The following is an 18045-nucleotide window of genomic DNA, read 5'->3' as shown; positions in this document are numbered from 1 at the left end:
AAGCTGTTAATATTGATTTCCTCATGTCAATGAGATAAAGAGATTATTTCAGAAGGGGGAGAATTTTATCTTGCTGTTTATATTGTGTACTATTTGATATTTTATCATGAGTGTGTATTGTTTTGTACATCTACTTGCTTAAAGACTGGGTCCTCAGAGAAACAACTCTAGGAAGTTTAACATTTCTGAATATTCCACATTTAGATTTCAGTTAAATAATTCAGTGATGTTACCAAAGCATAGTTAGCAGAGGCCCCTTGTTTCTGTTACATATTTTCTAAAATTTACTAAAGTTATAATGTTTATTATAAATAATTCAATCATTACAAAAATGTAAGGAGTAAAGCTTTCCACCCTAGGAGTAACCATCTTAAAATGATTTGATATATATCCTTCCTTTTTCTATATATCTGGACACCTAAGTGTGTATGTTAATGGGAAGGGAACACACAGCTTTTTATTTTGTTTTGTTTGTTTGTTTTGCTTTATTTTGTTTTTTTTTTTTTTTGGTACTGGAGACTGGACCAAGGGCTTCACTAAGTTACACCCATAGCCCTTCTTGTTTTTTTTTATTTTGAGACAAGGTCTAAGTTATTTAGGGACCTGTTAAGTTGCTGATGCTGGTCTTGAATTTACAATCCTCCTGGTCTCAGCCTCCCATTCTGCTGGAATTACAGGCATATACAACTACATATAGCTTTTTTAAATAAGATCATACTGCTTTGTCCTATAGCCTTTTTCATTCAAAAATATATCATGTTGCTGGTGGGACTGTGAATTGGTGCAACCACTCTGGAAAGCAGTATGGAGATTCCTTAGAAAACTTGGAATGAACCAATCCAGCTATCACACTCCTTGTTCTATATCAAAGGACTTAAAATCAGCATACTATATTAACACAACCACATCAGTGTTCATAGCAGCTTAATTCAAAATAGCTAAACTGTGGAAGCAACCTAGATGCCCTTCAATAGATGAATGGATAAAGAAAATTTTGTATATATACACAATGGAATATTCAGCATTAGAAGATCATAAAATTATGGCGTTTGCAGGTAAATAGATGGAGTTGGAGAATATCATGCTAAATGAAGTAAGCCAATCCCAAAAAACCAAAGGCTGAATATTCTCTCTGATAAGTGGATGCTGATCCATAATGGGGAGGCGGGCATGGAAAAAATGGAGGAACTTTGATGGGGCAAAGGGGAGGGAGGGGTAGTGAGGGGACATGGGGGTAGGAAAGATGGTGGAATGAGATGGACATCATTACCATAGGGACATGTACAACTGCACATATGATGTGACACTACATCATGTACAACCAGAGAAATGAAAAGTTGTGCTTCAATTGTGTACAATGAATCAAAATGCATTCTGCTACCATATATACATAATTAAAATAAATTTGTTAATTAATAAAAATATATCATTGGCCAGGCACTGTGTTGCATGTCTATAATCCCAGCAACTCAGGAGGCTGAGGCAAAAAGATTGCAAGTTCTAGGCCAGCTTTAGCAGTTGAGTGAGGCTAATAAGCAACTTAGACCCTGTCTCAAAAAAAAAAAAAAAAAGTGCTGGGGATGTGGCTTAGTGGTTAAGCCACTAAGAATGCCTGGGTTCAATCCCAAGTATCCTCCCCAAAAAATTGTGTTTGTGTGTGTGTGTGTATATATAGTCATTACATTTAAGTACATTGAGATCCTACTCTCTTCTTAATGTATCAAATAGTATATCATAGTTTAGATATGCTGTGATTTATTTAACTGTTCACTGTCAGTGTGCATTTAATATGTCTCAATTTTTGTTTGCACTTATAGATATAAATTACATAATCATCTGTGTGTGTGTGTGTGTGTGTGTGTTTATAAGAGTATTAGCTGGGTAAAAGGGCACAACCGTCTAAAATTTGATAGGTCTTGCCAAATTATCTGCCAAAAGATTTACACCAAATTCAAAACCCACCAAAAGGATATACAAATGCATCCTTTTCCACACACTAACAACTAAGATCTTCAACCATTTTTCTGTGAGATTATTTTATCTTTTTCGTAGTGATTTGTAAGAGCTCTTTGAATATTAGGGATATTAATTCTTTGTCAGTTATGTTTAGGGCCTAATTCTGCCCCCGAGTCTTGGTTTGTTTTCATTATCTTTATGGTATCTTTCAGAGTAAATATGTTACAATTTATTATGCTGTCAAGTCCTTTCCCTTTTTACTTACATAGTACTTGGGTTTCGTGTCAAACAGTAAGGCTTTCCCTATTTAAAATTATACAAAATATAAAAAATACATAGCTTATATTACTGGTATTGCTTTTTTAATGTTTAGATCTTTAATATACCTAGAGTATATTTTTGTGTTTATAGTGTGGGTTAGGGCTCTAATGTTATTCTTTCAGCTGATATCACCCAGTGTCTTATAACCACTTATTAAATAGTCTATATTTACTGTACTCTACTTTTCCATATTCTAAATGCTTATATATGTGTATGGGCATATTTCTGGACTTTTGTTGTTGTAGTCACTTCAATAATACCACAATGTTTTAACTATTGTGGCTTATTTTCATTCTGTAATCTATTTAAACTTTTAAAATTCCTTTTTAATATTCATCTTAATTATCTGTCTTTTTAAATGTCCTTTAGTAAGCACATATGGTCTTCATTATGTAGGTCATTACACATTTCTCGTTAGATTTATTACTTCTATGTATTTTATGATTTTATCATTAAAAGAATTGAGTTTTTTCCTTTACACTTTTATTTATTTATTTTTAATTAATTTTTATTAGTTGTCAATGGACCTTTATTTATTTTTATTTATTTATATGCAGTGCTAAGAATCCAACCCAGTGCCTCACATGTTAGACAAGCACTCTAACAATGAGCCATAACCCCATCCCCTTCCTTTACATTTTCTAATCGTGTATTTCTGTGTATGTAAAATCTATTGATTTGGACATGTTGGTTTTCTGAGTGGTCAAGTTACTGACTCATTAATTATAATAGTTTTCACTTGGCTTTCTCAAATTTTCTGAATAGACAGGCATATTATCTCTAGTCTTAGAATTTTGACACTTTCTAATATTTATACCTCTTTTCTTTGTTGTGTGTTATTACATGGGGCAGGCTCTTCAGCAGATTATTAAATAATAGCTATAGAAGTAGTTTTCCTTGTCTTATTCCTGAGTTTAATAGGAATATCTCCAATATTTTCTTGCTATTGACTTCAAAAGTATGCCCTTTATCAAATTAAGGAAGTTTTATTCAGTTTCTAGGTTAGCAGGTTAGGTACTTCTTTTAAAATTAAGATCAAGTATTAACATTGATCAAATTTTTTTCAAATATTGAGGTTAGTTTTTTTTACTTTATTAATGTAAATTTTATTAAAGAATTTCTGATCAATATTAGACTTCCATTGCATTCTTGAAATAAATCCTATTTGGTCATAATATATTATTCTTTAATAGTCTGCTTTGAAAGTTCTACCAAATAATTTAGCTAGATTCTTTGCATCTATGTTATAGAGATGTTGTTTTAAACTTTTCTTTGTGTGTGTGTGATAACTTTAGTTTTCATATTAGTTGTGCTTATATCATAGAATGAATTTTGTAATAAGCTCATATTTTCCTATGCTCTGAAATATTTTAGATCACATAGAGATTATCCTGTATCTGAAGGTTTGAGAAAACAACCTGTAAAACCATCTGAGAGAGGTCTAATATCTAGATTATATAAAGAACTCAGAAAATCCATAAATAACCCATTTAATAAATGGAAAATGAACTAAATGAAAACTTCTCAAAAGACATAGTAACAGCCAACAAGTATATGAAAAAAATGTTCAACATTTTTAGCCAACATGGTCAAAACTACACTGAGATTTCATTTCACTCCAGTTAGAATGGCAGTCGTCAAGAATACAAGTAACAGTACATGCTGTTAAGGATGCAGGATTTTGAAAAGGAACTCTTATATACTATTGGTGGGAATGTAAATTAGTATAGCCCCTATGGAAATCAGTATTTAGATTCCTCAGAAGACTAGGAATAGAATGACAATATGATCTAGCTGTACCATTCCTCGATATTATACAAGAGAATTAAAATCAGTGTATTCTACAGATACATGCATACCCATGTTTATAGCAGCTCAATTCACAATAGCCAAGTTATAAAATCAGCCTAGGAAACTACCATCAGCAAATGAATGGATAATGAAAATGTGGTATATATACACAAATGAGTTTTGTTCAGACATAAAGAAGAAGGAAATTATATCATTTGCAGAAAAATGGATGGAACTGGAGGACACCATGCTAAGCAAAATAAGCCAGACTCAGAAAATCAAGGGTTGTATGTTTCTCTCATATGTGGAAGGTAGAGAGAAAAGGCGGGGAAGGGGAATCTTAGGAAAACAGATGAAACAAAAATGTTGAAACAGAACATTTTTTTAAAAAAAAGCATCTGAGTCTGATGCCTTTGCATGGGTGGCAATTCCTGGATAACCTTTCCAGTTTTGTTTATTCATATTTTCTTTCACCTATAAGTTATTTTGGTCATTTATATTTTCCTAGGGAATTATCTATATTGAAAGATCTATTTTATCTATTTTCAAATGTATTGATGTAAAGGTTATGGAATTTATTCAACAGATATTGACAGCTACCTTCTGTGTACTGGGTACTTTTAATGACCTCCATATCCATGCTTATAATATCCTTTTCTTGTCAATGATGTTTATTTGTAATTTATTTTTCATACTTCCAAGAGATTAAGTTCTATTATATTAATTAAAGCTTTTACCTTTCCTTTGCTTTTACATTGCTTAAATTCTATAATGTTTGTACTATTAGTGCTTATTATTTATGGAGTAGAACAAAATTTTCTATTTTCTAAGCTTATTATTTGTTGGATTATACTTTTTGGCAAAGTAGGAATACATATCTCCTGATACCTTTGAAGTGTTAAAATGACAGTCTAGCTTGATGACTTAAAATATTGCTTATGTAACAAGAAAGGAATATATGGAATGAGACTTATAATACTGTTGCTTGTATTTATAGATATTAAGTGGCTATCCTTTGGCATTGATTTCTGGGTATAAAGCGATAACTATCAAAGTAGTAGTATCAGAATAGAATTGAACTGTAGTTCAAAAGTGTTAAATAAGTGCATTTACCTTTATTTCTCTAGAAAAGGAAAAGATTTTCTTCTGGCATAGTGAAACTCTTAAGTGGATTCAAAGAGAATTTCTATATTGAAGTGTTAAATTCTAAATTCTAAAGTGCTTTTAATTTTTTTAAAGTTGCGTGTTGTATCACAAGATGTGAAATTGAAACTTCACGAATTGGATGAACTTTATGTCATCTTTAAGGTACTGTTCTTCTTTAAATGAAATAGCAGTTCCCTTTTAGCAGAATTTTATCAGAACTAAAATATTTTTATCTTTTTTATCAAACATCTTTAAAGGAAAAAAAAATCTTCTGCAATGACTTTGTTTGTTTGTTTTTAATAGAAGGAGCTGTTTTTATCTTGTTACTGGTGTTTGAGTTGTCCAGGATTGAAGCACCATGACCCCAGCCTGTCATATTTGGAACAGTATCAGATTGACTGCCAGCAGTTCAGAGTGTTGTATCACTTGTTGAGTCCGTGGGCTCATTCTGCAAATAGAGACTCACTAGCTTTGTGGACATTCCGATTGTTGGATGAAAACTCTGATTGCCTTATAAACTTCAAAGAATTCTCCTCTGTAATTGGTAGGCTGATATCTAATAACTGTGTAGCACAAAATAAATGCACCCTCAAAAATATTTACTAATGCCTACTATTGACAGTTTAGTTAGATTATATAACCCAGAGTTACATTATCTCCAGCTTTAGTAAATACTAGGCCATTTTTTTCGTTTGTTGATAAACCTAAGTGTATCGATCTCATTTTTCCCCAACCACATTAGGAAGGCAAGCTGTTAGATGTGGATGTTTTAATGTTTAAGGTGGAGGAAGAGACTGTCCCAATTTTCCCATACTCAAGTGCATAGATGCTACAGATGCACTTTTCCTTTTAGTAAAAAATCCAATCACATAGTCAAGAAAAGTGGTGGAGAAATACCCAACATATATGTCATATGTGTAGATAGTGTATGTGTATATGTGTTGTGACTGTAAATATTGTCCCTTTGCTTTTTCAGACTCTCCAGCAGTAGTTTCTTATCACAAATTGCCCCTTGAGGAGCAATTCTTTCCTCAAATGAAGCATAAGGCCTTGTTCAAAAAAAAAAAAAAAAAAGGAAATCTTAGGTTGGGGGAAAGGAGGAGATAGTCAGGAGAGCATTTTATTTCCCTGATAGAATATTTTGCTTGTTCACTTGAAGGAGAGAATCTGTCTGACTGGGTGGTTGTTTAATTCTTATTGAAATAACAGAAGGTTTTTGAATCCTAATTCCTGCCTAGTGTCTATCTTAATGAATCTATTTTGCTGTAATTAATTGAATCATCTTTGGATTACATGATTATTTCCAATTGGATTTTGTTAAACAGACATAATGTACAATGGAAGTTTTACCGAGAAGCTTAAACTGCTTTTTAAGCTGCATATTCCTCCAGGTAAGAATTTAATAGTCTTTAATGATGTACAGCAGGAGTTTGTTTCATTTTAAATAGCATAACTACAGATATCATTCCATTTAACAATAACATATTTTTCAGTGTGATACAGGGTCATTGCTTCATTGTGACCCTTGAATCACATTACCAACTACTTCTGCTGATGTATGTAGATACAGCAAAATGTATAGAAGAAATTGTGTGTATCTGGTGTGTCCAGAAGTTTCCTTTCTATTAATGTTCTACCAGTTTAATGAGATTTTATGTACCGGAATTACATTTCATTTGAATATTGGTATAATGTTGAATTGTTGTTGTTGTTATTGTCATTAGAATAGAGATTTGATTTGGACAAACTGCCAAGCTTGCATAATACTGCAAATTATTCAGAACAATTAGACAAGGTAGCAGAGATATTAAAATTTGGAAAAGGAAGTAAAATAATAGCTGCCATTGATCAAGCACTTGCTCTGTCAGGACATTCACTTTGCATGCATTTGTTTACTTAAGCCTCTCAATATCCTTGAAAAGTGATATTATTCTTTCAATTTTGATCATAAGGTAACTCAGGGTGGAGATGATTAGATTATTTGCTAAGGGTCACATAGCTGGGATTCAAAGTGAGGTCTGTCTGACTTCAAAGTTCTGGGTTTTTTCCTACCATACTTCCTCAATGTTCTTGCATAAGTCCAGTTTATGTAAGTTTTTCCCACTGACTTTAAGAGGCTACCTTTTCCAGATATCCCTTCTTTGGCCAGACAGTCTTAGGCTTTAAACTGAAGGTACATTGCAAAAAGTAGCTAGCTAGGGTAATTCACAAAAACAAACAGCACCTCTTACTTTGTCTAAAGCTCTACCTGGGATTGCTTTCAAAGTCTTCAGATTAGCCATGAAAAAATATTTACCAGAGCAACAAACTAAAAGCCATCTTTAACTCTTCACAAACACAATATTAAAAATAATATTCAAACACCAAATAATTTAATATAAAAAATTGACATTTTCAATTTATATTGAAATTTGAATGTTTAATACTGCCATCAAATATACCACTCATATAGGGATCAAAATAGGAAAAATACTATGTACCCATTTAAACACATGTTGGAAGTAAAGCAGAACACTCAACATTATGTTTTCTTTATCACTGAGGAAATTTTTAAATGACTGAGGTCACATTCAGAGATTTCTAAATTCTAGTTTTTCTTATTTTAACTTGTAATGATTTACAGAAAACTATGAAAAAAGAAGTAGGAGAAACAATATAACTCAAAGTGGCCCAATACTTCTCATTATTTGCTATACAACACAGCAGAATTATTTCCACATTTCTTTACTTACATTTTTTTTTATATAACCCATTGTTTAACTTCGTGTTCCCAAATCTACCTGACCATTATGAACCTCATCTCTGTACTTTATTGTTAAATGTGATTTGGGTTATACATTTTCAGCATATACTGAAGTGAAATCTAAGGACTCTTCAAAAGGTGATGAACTTTCCGTGGAAGAATTACTTTATTTCAGTCAGCTTCATGGTAAATATTTACTTTAAAATTTAGCTATTCATTTAGTATAGTCTATAAATATTTGAGTTATTAACCAAACTGCACTTAAGGACTTTAACATGTGAAATTTCTTGTTCTTAGAGAATTAAGATTTTTTTTCTAATTATGTTAAATTTTCAAACTGTGTCAGACCATTTTCTTGCCTTGTATAGTACAATGAAAACAATAGAATCTTTGATGATTAAAGGTCATAGCCATTATTCAAACAGTGGATACTTATTATAAAATGTCAGTGAAGGTATAGGATATAGTAATAAATCTATGTTCTAGACATAATTTAGAAGTGATAGGAACTTATTTGTCCTTTGTTTAATTTTCTTAAGTATGCAGTGTCTCACTGAGGGACAAATTCTAAATAATGTATACTTGTGCTTACTATATGTTGACGTGTTTGAACATCAAAGAGTACTTACAAATAATCTAATCAAGTTCCCTCATTTTGTAAATTTTATAGATTTATTGCCACACTCAATACCTGTATGTCATTCTTCTGACTTTGAGTATGTGTGTGTTTTTTAATTTTTCTGATAATAAAAATAATACAATTTAATTTTTAAAAAATCAAAATATCATCCAGAAATAACTATTTAATATTTTATATACTCCCTTCTAGGCATTTTCTTAAATATGGAAATTTCTCTAGGGATGTTTTTCCTATGAAAGTTCTTGAATACTTTGTCTTCTAGTGACATGAAGTCAGGTCAGCTAAAATTGACTTCCTGAATCAAAGAAAATAACATGTGCTTATAAGTCTTTGTGTGAAATACTATTTTAATTATAAAAAAAATATTTGTTAAATATTTTACAATATGCATTTGTCCTCTTTTCCTTCTAGTTTCCAAACCTGCAAATGAGAAGGAAGCAGAATCAGGAAAAAATAGCCCTGAGAAAGGTACTATGATCTAAAAATATCATTTAGTTTATTAAATTATTGCCTTTTATAGATAGTAATAACTACAGAAGAATGCATTACCATTCATATTACACATATAGAGCACAATATTTCATATCTCTGGTTGTGTACAAAGTATATTCATACCATTTGCATCTTTATACATGTACTTAGGGTAATGATATTCGTCTCATTCCACCTTTTACCCCACCTGCCACCGCCTTTCCCCTCCTGCCCCTTTGCCCTATCTATAGTTCATCTAATCCTGCCATGCTCCCTGTCACAACCCCATTATGAATCAGCCTCCTTATATCAGAGAACACATTTGGCATTTGTTTTTTAGGAATTGGCTAATTTCACTTAGCATTATATTCTCCAACTCCATCCACTTACCTGCAAATGCCATGATTTTATTCTCTTTTTTTGCTGAGTAATACTCCATTGTGTGTATATACCACATTTTCTTTAGAGAGTGGATTGCTTTTGAAGGATATAGATTTGTTCTGATAACTTTTTCAGTTCGTTTGCATTAGTTTAGCAATTTATTATTTTTTAAGTCTCAGAAGTTATATAAAACAGTTAAGTGACCCATAATCATTTACTTTAATTACTTTAGAAATATGTATTTTTAATTACAAAAGTAATAGATAATTCTTTAACAGAAATTCATATGGTATATATCCCTTGTACCCCCACCCCACCAAGTAGAAGTTAGAAATACTTTTGACTGTATCCATTCCAGACATATTTCTGTGTATACACAAACATACCTAGACATTTCTCTTTCTTTCTTTTTAAATTTGGTAATTTTTTTAAAAAAAATTATAAGTGCATTATAGTTATACATAGTAGTTGGGTTCATTTTGACAAAATCCTATATGCATGAAGTTTGATTTCAATCCCTTTCCCCCACTTTCCCTCCCCTCCTTCCTCTCCTATTCTCCTTCTTCTACTTAGCTGATCTTGCTTTTGCTTGTTTGTTTATTTTTGATTAGTACTTTCTACATATACATAAAGGTGAAATTCCCTGTGGTACATTTATATATGCACATACATGATCTTATTGAATTCATTCCATATTTCCTCCTTTTTCACCCCTCCTCCCTCCCTATTGAACTCCTACTCCACTGATCTTCCCTATATCTTTGTGATATCTGATCCATCCACCCCCACCTTCTTTCCTTTACTTTGCTTTAGCTTTCACATATAAGAGAAAATATTCACACCTGGATTTTCTGAATCAGGCTTATTTCACTTAGAGCGATATTCTCATTTCCATCCATTTACCGATAAATGTCATAATTTCATTCTTTTTTTAATGGCTGAGTAAAACTCCATTGTGTATATGTACCACATTTTCCAGAAATTCATTTATTGATGGACATCTGGGCTAACTCTGTAATTTAGCTATTGTGAATTGTGCTGCTATAAATATAGAAGTGACTATACAGCTATAATATGCTGATTTTAGTTCTAATACCAGGGAGTGGGATAGCTGAGTCATATTGTGGTTCCATTCCAGGTTTTTTGTGGAACGTCCATACTGCTTTCCAGAATGGTTGTACTAATTTGCAGTCCTACCAATAAACATTTCTCTTAACAACAAAACAAAAAAATATTCCAGAAATACTGTTTTACAATTTTCTTTTCTTATTTTGTGATATGCCATGGAAACTTTTCACGTCAGTACATTTGGATCTAGACATTATACTTTTTAATGGGTGCAGAGTACTTCCTGATTGATTTTACTATGATTTATTTTAATAACTAACCCAATACTAATGGATATTTAGGTTGTTTCAATTCTTTCTATTGCAAAGTGTGCTGCAACAAACATTTTTATATTTTAATATTATTTTATAAATATTTCTTTGGGATTAGTTGAATTCATAGAAGTGTGGGAATAGTGAGTGAAATAGTATGTACAGTTAATAATTTGAGAGATATGTACATGTATGACTATGAAACACTGAATCCCACTATTATGTATAATTAAAATGCACAAGTAAAATTATGGAAAAATAATTTGAGAGAGGATATCAGATTATTCTTTTAAATCCTTTTAATTTGGGGGGGTACCAGGGATTGAACTTGGGAGCACTCAATCACTGAGCCACATCCCCAGCCCTATTTTGTATTTTATTTGGAAACAGGGTCTCACTGAGTTGCTTAGTGCCTTGCTGTTGCTGAGGCTGGCTTTTAATTCACTATCCTCCTGTCTCAGCCTCCCGAGCTACTGGGATTTCAGGTGTGCACCACCATGCCTGGCTCTTTTTAGATTTTTGAATAATATTTAGTTAAAAAATAGTTGCATCTTGTTTAAATTCTTTAAAGGAATTAATGAATAAATAGCATTTTGAGTTTTTTAATAAGAGCTACCATAGACCATTTTTGTATGTACATATGAAATAGAGCTGGGTACAGTGGTCCATGTCTGTGATCCCAGTGACTCTGGAGGCTGAGGTAGAAGGATCACAAGTTCAAGGCTAGCCTTAGCAAATTAGCAAGGCCCTAAGCAACTTAGCGAGACCCTGTCTGAAAATAAAAAAATAAAAAGGGCTAAGGATGGACTGGGTATATAGTTCAGTTGGGCCCTGGGTTCAATCCCCAGCACCACAAAAAATAAAGTGATAGGGATGTGGCTTAGTGGTGAAGTGCCCCTGCCTTAAATCTCTAATACCCACCCACAAAAAAATGATATAGAGTTGGTGTGGTGATGAATGCCCTTAATCCCACCAACTCAGGAGGCTAAGAAAGGAGGATCACAAATTTGAGACCAGCCCCAGCAACTTGAGGCCCTAAGTAAATTTTGAGAAAAAAATAGAAATTTTTAAAAGGGGCCTGGGGATGTAGTACAATATTTCAATCCCTATTACAAGAAAAAACAAGAATATTATATCGAAGCTGATTTAAACTTGGTAGTGTGCATGTGTAACAGTGACTACAGAAAAGTTACATTGTTAAGTCACAGTATACTGTTTTCATTTAAAAACATTCTTTTTCCCACACTCTTCCTACATTTTCCCTAATCCTCAGCTTTCCCAAATTAAAAGTTTTAGTCTAAATGGGAATGGAGAAAGTATTCTGAGAACCAGTGGAGTAAGATCAAAGGTAAATTCAGATTATTCCTGGTTTAAAGAGATGGAATTTTATATCAGTGAAATGTCTTTTAATAATAATTTTTCTTTTAAGATTTGGAAAATTTAGAGAGCTATTCATTATGATATGGTTTTACTCCCCTCATTCAGGCAAAGGAAAAATTGATATTCAAGCATACCTAAGTCAGTGGCAAGATGAACTTCTTAAAAAAGAAGAAAACATTAAAGATTTACCAAGAATGAACCAGGTATAGTATTTTCAAGAGAAAAACTCTCAGTTCTTATATTTCTGTATGAATATGAATGTAACCAACTTCAAAATAGCTAATATACTTTTACAAATTAGTTATATAATCTTGTATGTATCATCTCTTTAAGTTTCAGGTCAACATGGAAGAGAAGAACATTTTTTAATGATTTTTTTTAAGAACTCAGACTGGCATGATGGCACATGCCTGTAATCCCAGCAGCTCAGGAGGGTGAGGCAGGAGGATCTCAGTTCAAAGCCAGCCTCATCAACTAAGGAAGGCCATAAGCAACTTAGAGAGACCCTGTCTCAAGATGAATTATAAAAGAATGGCTGGGGATGTGGCTTAGTGGCTATATATACCTGGGTTCAATCCCTGGTACAAAAAAATACTTACATTTTTTACTTTAATGAACTTAAATGTTTCAGATAGGACCTTTGCTATGACAAAATTTGTACCTACAGGGAAAAAAATGTGTAACATGTTTTCAGCTTTTTCGGAAATGTTAATTTATCTAATAAACATGATTTTTAGTACCTACTATATGCCAAGCCCATTACTACTTACTGGGAATAAGAAATTACAAAAATATGTCACACATTGGTTTCTAATGATCTTGTATTTGAACATTCCCTAGATAATACTAATGATTACTTTTGATACAATTTTAAATTCATCTCTTTCTTATTCACTGTTTAGCCAGAATGTTCTTATATTTTTAAAATTAAAATCTAGTTTATATAGATATTGGAAATCCCCAGAACTTTACCAAAATGAGAACTGTCAAATAACTTAGTGTTTCTCCATGGACTACATAATCTGACCATTAAATAAATACTTTTTTAAATGAGTCAGTATGAGATATTTATTCTAAAATTACTATAAATGAATAATATTGTAGACTAAGGAAAACAAGCATTTGTTACAATATATTTTTATGAAGTGCACCCTTTGTGTTTGCTTTTTGTTTACAGATGAACTTTTCTGGTTAGGTGATTGACTTATAGGACATTTGTGTTGGAATAACTTTTTTAAATTGATGAATGTTTCCAAGAACTGTTTTTAGATGTTCTAGGGACAAATAGCAGACCAACTAGTTTCTCTCCACTTTGGCCCTATCTCAGCATTTAAAGAGAAGTATAGGGCCGGGACTGGGGCTCAGTGGTAGAGTGCTTGCCTAGCATGTGAAAGGCACTGGGTTCTATTCTCAGCACCTCATACAAATAAATTAAATAAAGGTCCATCAACAACTAAAAAAAAAAAAAAGAGCGAGAGAGAGAGAGAGAGAGAGAGAGAGAGAGAGAGAGAGAAGTATGTCCAAATAGGTTCCCTAGAGCCACTAGATAGATTCCAAAAGTCATTCTTCCCTAAATTGTAGTTATTTTAGCTAAGCTGCCCACTCTTGCCCCTTGAGGAGATCAAAGGGAACTTGTTCTTAATCCTTTTGTTAAGATTGGTTAATGAATTAATGATTTACATGTAGGGAAATACGGGACTTTCTTTGCCTAATGAAAAGTGCTTTTTAACAAAGTAATACTGATACACAAACTCTTAGGTCTAGACATAATATACTGCTATTATATAATAATCAAGAAGGCTTAAATGAAATTCTTTTATGGTTCATATCAGCTTTCTAGAGTCACAATTTATTTTGGGATTAATAATCAGTTCTAGAGTGAAGGATACATGCTATAAATTCTGTATAGGAGATTATCTAATGATTATTTTTGACACAGTTTTAAGTTCATCTAAGTTCACTTTATATTTGCTAACCTAACATTAAAATGTTATATTTCTAACTTGTGTCTTCTAGTCACAATTTATTCAGTTTTCAAAGACCCTCTATAATTTATTTCATGAAGACCCTGAAGAAGAATTATTATATCAAGCCATTGCTGTTGTAACCAATCTTTTGCTCAGGATGGAGGAGGTTGGAAGGAAGCTGCATAGCCCTACATCACCAGCAAAAGAATTCCCTGGTTCAGTCTATTCTTCTGGAGGACCCATAAAGGGAGAAACAGAGAGCCACATGGAGAAAGATCCCTCCTCTCTTAGGGAAGAACCTCAGTGGTCATTTGCATTTGAACAGATTCTTGCATCTCTGTTGAATGAACCAGCCTTGGTGAGGTTTTTTGAGAAACCCATAGATTTCAAAGCCAAACTAGAAAATGCAAAAATCTCTCAGTTAAGGTCTAGGACCAAAATGTAATTTTTTCAGCATCACAGTCAAGTTTACCAAGATTCCTGTAGCTATATCCCTTAGCTAAATTCCTGGGAGTTGAGATCAGGGATTTATTGTTGTTACAAATATGCTTGAAAACAAAAACAAAAAAGAGAAAGATACTCAGAAGCACAATTATATATTCCTTTGTGATCTCAAATTTTGATAGTCTCAAATATAATTATTCTTTTTATATTTCAGAAGATATGCAATATAACCACCAGAGGGCACCATAACATTTTTAGTAAGAAATTACTAGCTGGTACTGCTTTATACATGTGATTACTGATGATTTTTAAAAGGTGGTATTATGTTTATTGGTGATTCTGACATATCATTTTGATAAACCTTGTTTTCCAAATTGCCTCAGTACTATTAGAATTCTTTAGAAAACTGGGCTTTTAGATCTATAACCTTAATTATCTACAAGAATACCATTTAGGGCCCTCATTTTCCAGCTGTCTAACTAATAATTAATATTTTTTTAAAGTTTATTACATTCAATTTGAGTGATTTAATTCAATCACTCATAACAGTATGATTTGTTAGTAACTTCTACATTCTCTCTACACGAGGTGGGTATTCAGAAGCTGCTGATTCATACCACTAACTCTATTACTGATCAAAACAATTTCAAGGATTCTAAACTCTGAGATAATATATAAAGAAAAACAATTGTATTTGGATTTGAACTGGATAAATCCAGCCTTTAGAAAAGGGTTAAGAAACAGGTCTCTCATTAACCAGAGAAATTACTAGAAATTCTCCAAAATACTGCTGTTTGTGGCATTTGTTTCATAATAGTTTGTGATTATTTGGTTCTAGCTCTAAATTTTGGATTTTCAACAGTCGTGTTTTAATTTATGTTAGATAGTAAAGAATAATTACACTAAAACTGAACTGTTGTATTAATCTGGCAAGCATATAAGTATACTTGCTTGCCAAAATAATGTATGGAATTACCAGTGTCGATCTAAAAGGTTTTGACTATCTAATGTAAATGTGCAATATCTATATACTTTATGCTGCTTAAATTTCACTACATGACAGTCCATTTAGAGACATAATGGACTTTGTTAGCACTTTAAAAAAACAAAACAAGCAAACCACACTTGTCCATTCTTCTGTCCTATTTATGACAAGAGCAATTTATTCATCAGTTGGCTTAGGAAGTGGAGAAATCAACCAGTGGAGCTTATTTCATTGGTTTTAAACTCTTTGACTTTTCTAGATGTGAAACATTAAAAGGGCAAACCACTTTTAGAGTGCCCCAAGAAGTCTCCCTTTCTCAAAAGGAAATGGTAGAGTCAGTCTTTGGCAAGAGTCCACTGTGAACAAAACCTAACAAAGAGGAGTTTGTCACCATAGAATTTGTTATCTTCAGAAAAGTTAAATAATTTTCAAGGTGAGACTTTGAAATTCATAAGTTAGTTTTGGCCAGAAGTTTATTAGTAGTGTCTTTTATTACTATGATTTGATAACTTTGTCTTTTTAAGAAAATTACCAGTTAAAGAGATAGTTGGTAAATAAGCATATATGCTTTTACTCAGAAATTATTTGAAATCTGTCCAAAATTTAAAGCTTAGTAGTTTATTTGAAAACTCACACATCTACTATTATGCAATGATTGTTAAATTATACTACAATAGCTCTAGAAAGACAGTCTATGCTTATATACAAAGACAATATTATACATACTTTGTTGAATATTTTGTCAGTTATATTTACAAAAATACTTTTCTTAAAAGATGTTATTAGTATTTGATATTATTTTAAATTTAGAATAGTGAAGATAATATTGAGTATTGTATTTTAGCATAGATTAATCAAAATGAATATTTAAAGAGATTTTTAAGTTGAAGAAAGAGTATAAATTAAAGTTTAAAAAATTATTTTCTGAGTATGCAGGAGAAACAAGCTGAACTCATAGTTTTATAGCTAATGCCTTGTTAAGAAAATGGGTTGTTCTTAATATTAAAAAATCTTATGTAGTGTGTCAAACTGAACCAGTGCATTATATCTTTTACATTAAATGTGATAAGGTGGTTTTACTTGTCTTTATAAAAATAAATATTATAAATCTATTATATTAAACATGAAAATGGTTTACTTTTAGAGATTAATATTATTTACTATGATGTGCTTTATTTACATTTAACTCAAATTTATCACTTGAGGACTTCCCTGCTGTATCTATTAGGGTCAGTCTCAAGAACAGAATTCACTCTTAGTCTAAGCAAGAAAAGATTTATTATTGGGCATTAAATGACTTAAATAATTATTCAAAGTACTGACTAAATTGAGCTTTTAAAAACAAGTTTCAAGGGGTGGGATTGTGACTCAGTGGTAGAGTGCTCGCCTAGAACATGCAAGGCCCTGGGTTCGATCCTAAACACCATATAAAAATAAATAAAATAAAGCTATTGTGTCTAACTACAATTAAAAATATATATTTTTTAAAATAACAAGTTTCAAAGCCACACCACTACCATGCCACAGGGGAGTTACTAACTCTTCTATTATTAGGAAACTACTGCTTCCTACTGCCAGAATGAAAAGCCATCACTACTGCTACTACTACCAATACCATGCTCCACCTGCTCTGATTTACACCAGTGAAATAGATGCCTATCCCCTGTCTCTCAGCACCCACAAGCCAGTGACTATACTACAGTAGGGCAGCCAAACATCATCAACAACAGAGATGGCTGAAGCATAGTCCCCATCTCACTTTTGCTACTCGAGTTTCACGTGTAAGCATCTTTTTGGCCTGTAATGAATCCAAAATCATAATTACCAAGGAATCTGAGAAATGCAATTTTAGCACTTTAGCCTCTGCAATACAAGAAAGCACACTAAGAGGATAAAGTGAAGACATAGAGAACTGGTTTTTTTTTTATTGCTGCATAAAGAATTAGCATAGCACATTTATTGTCTCACCATTTCAGTGGGTCAGGACTATGGGCACAGCTTAGCTAGGTCCTCTGCCTAGGATTTCACAAGGCTGCAACCAAGATGTCAGCCAGGCTAGTTCTCATGTAGAGGCTCAACAGGGGAAGAATGCACTTCCAAACTCACTCATGCTGTTGGCAGAATTTACTTCCTTATTACGGTCTGGAGGCACCAGCTTCTTACTAGTGGTTGAGTGAAGGCTGCTTTCAGCTCCTAAAGCCTTCACTCAATTTCTAGAAGTTGCCCTCAGCTTCTGCAAGCTGTCCATACTTATTTACCATGTGGGCTTCCCCAAAATGGCCACTTCAGCCAGCCAGCAAGGACAGTCTCTCAAATAAGTCCATCACAAGAGTATTATAATGTAACAATCACAGTGGTGAGACACCATCCTCTTGCCCTCTTCCATTGGTTAAAGACAAGTTACAGATCTCCCCTCACTCAAGGGGAAAGGATTACAGAAA

At 32.6% G+C, this 18045-nt stretch overlaps 1 protein-coding gene across 1 annotated transcript in view; it reads left to right on the top strand.

Moving 5' to 3' along the window:
- Positions 1-16755, top strand: part of Tbc1d8b (TBC1 domain family member 8B) — a 70393-nt gene extending 53638 nt beyond the window's left edge. Inside the window, exons 15-21 of the mRNA XM_005323385.5 lie at positions 5308-5376; positions 5518-5758; positions 6540-6605; positions 8060-8143; positions 9009-9065; positions 12314-12411; positions 14225-16755. Of these exons, the coding sequence (XP_005323442.1) occupies positions 5308-5376; positions 5518-5758; positions 6540-6605; positions 8060-8143; positions 9009-9065; positions 12314-12411; positions 14225-14620 (1011 nt within the window). The 3' untranslated portion in view covers positions 14621-16755. The remainder of the gene's footprint in view (positions 1-5307; positions 5377-5517; positions 5759-6539; positions 6606-8059; positions 8144-9008; positions 9066-12313; positions 12412-14224) is intronic.
- The last annotated feature ends 1290 nt before the right edge of the window (positions 16756-18045 follow it).

This window comes from Ictidomys tridecemlineatus, chromosome X (assembly GCF_052094955.1).
Source record: "Ictidomys tridecemlineatus isolate mIctTri1 chromosome X, mIctTri1.hap1, whole genome shotgun sequence".
Lineage (NCBI taxonomy): Eukaryota > Metazoa > Chordata > Mammalia > Rodentia > Sciuridae > Ictidomys > Ictidomys tridecemlineatus.
The sequence above is the reverse complement of the archived record's forward strand: the minus strand, read 5'-3'. Positions and strand labels throughout refer to the sequence as shown.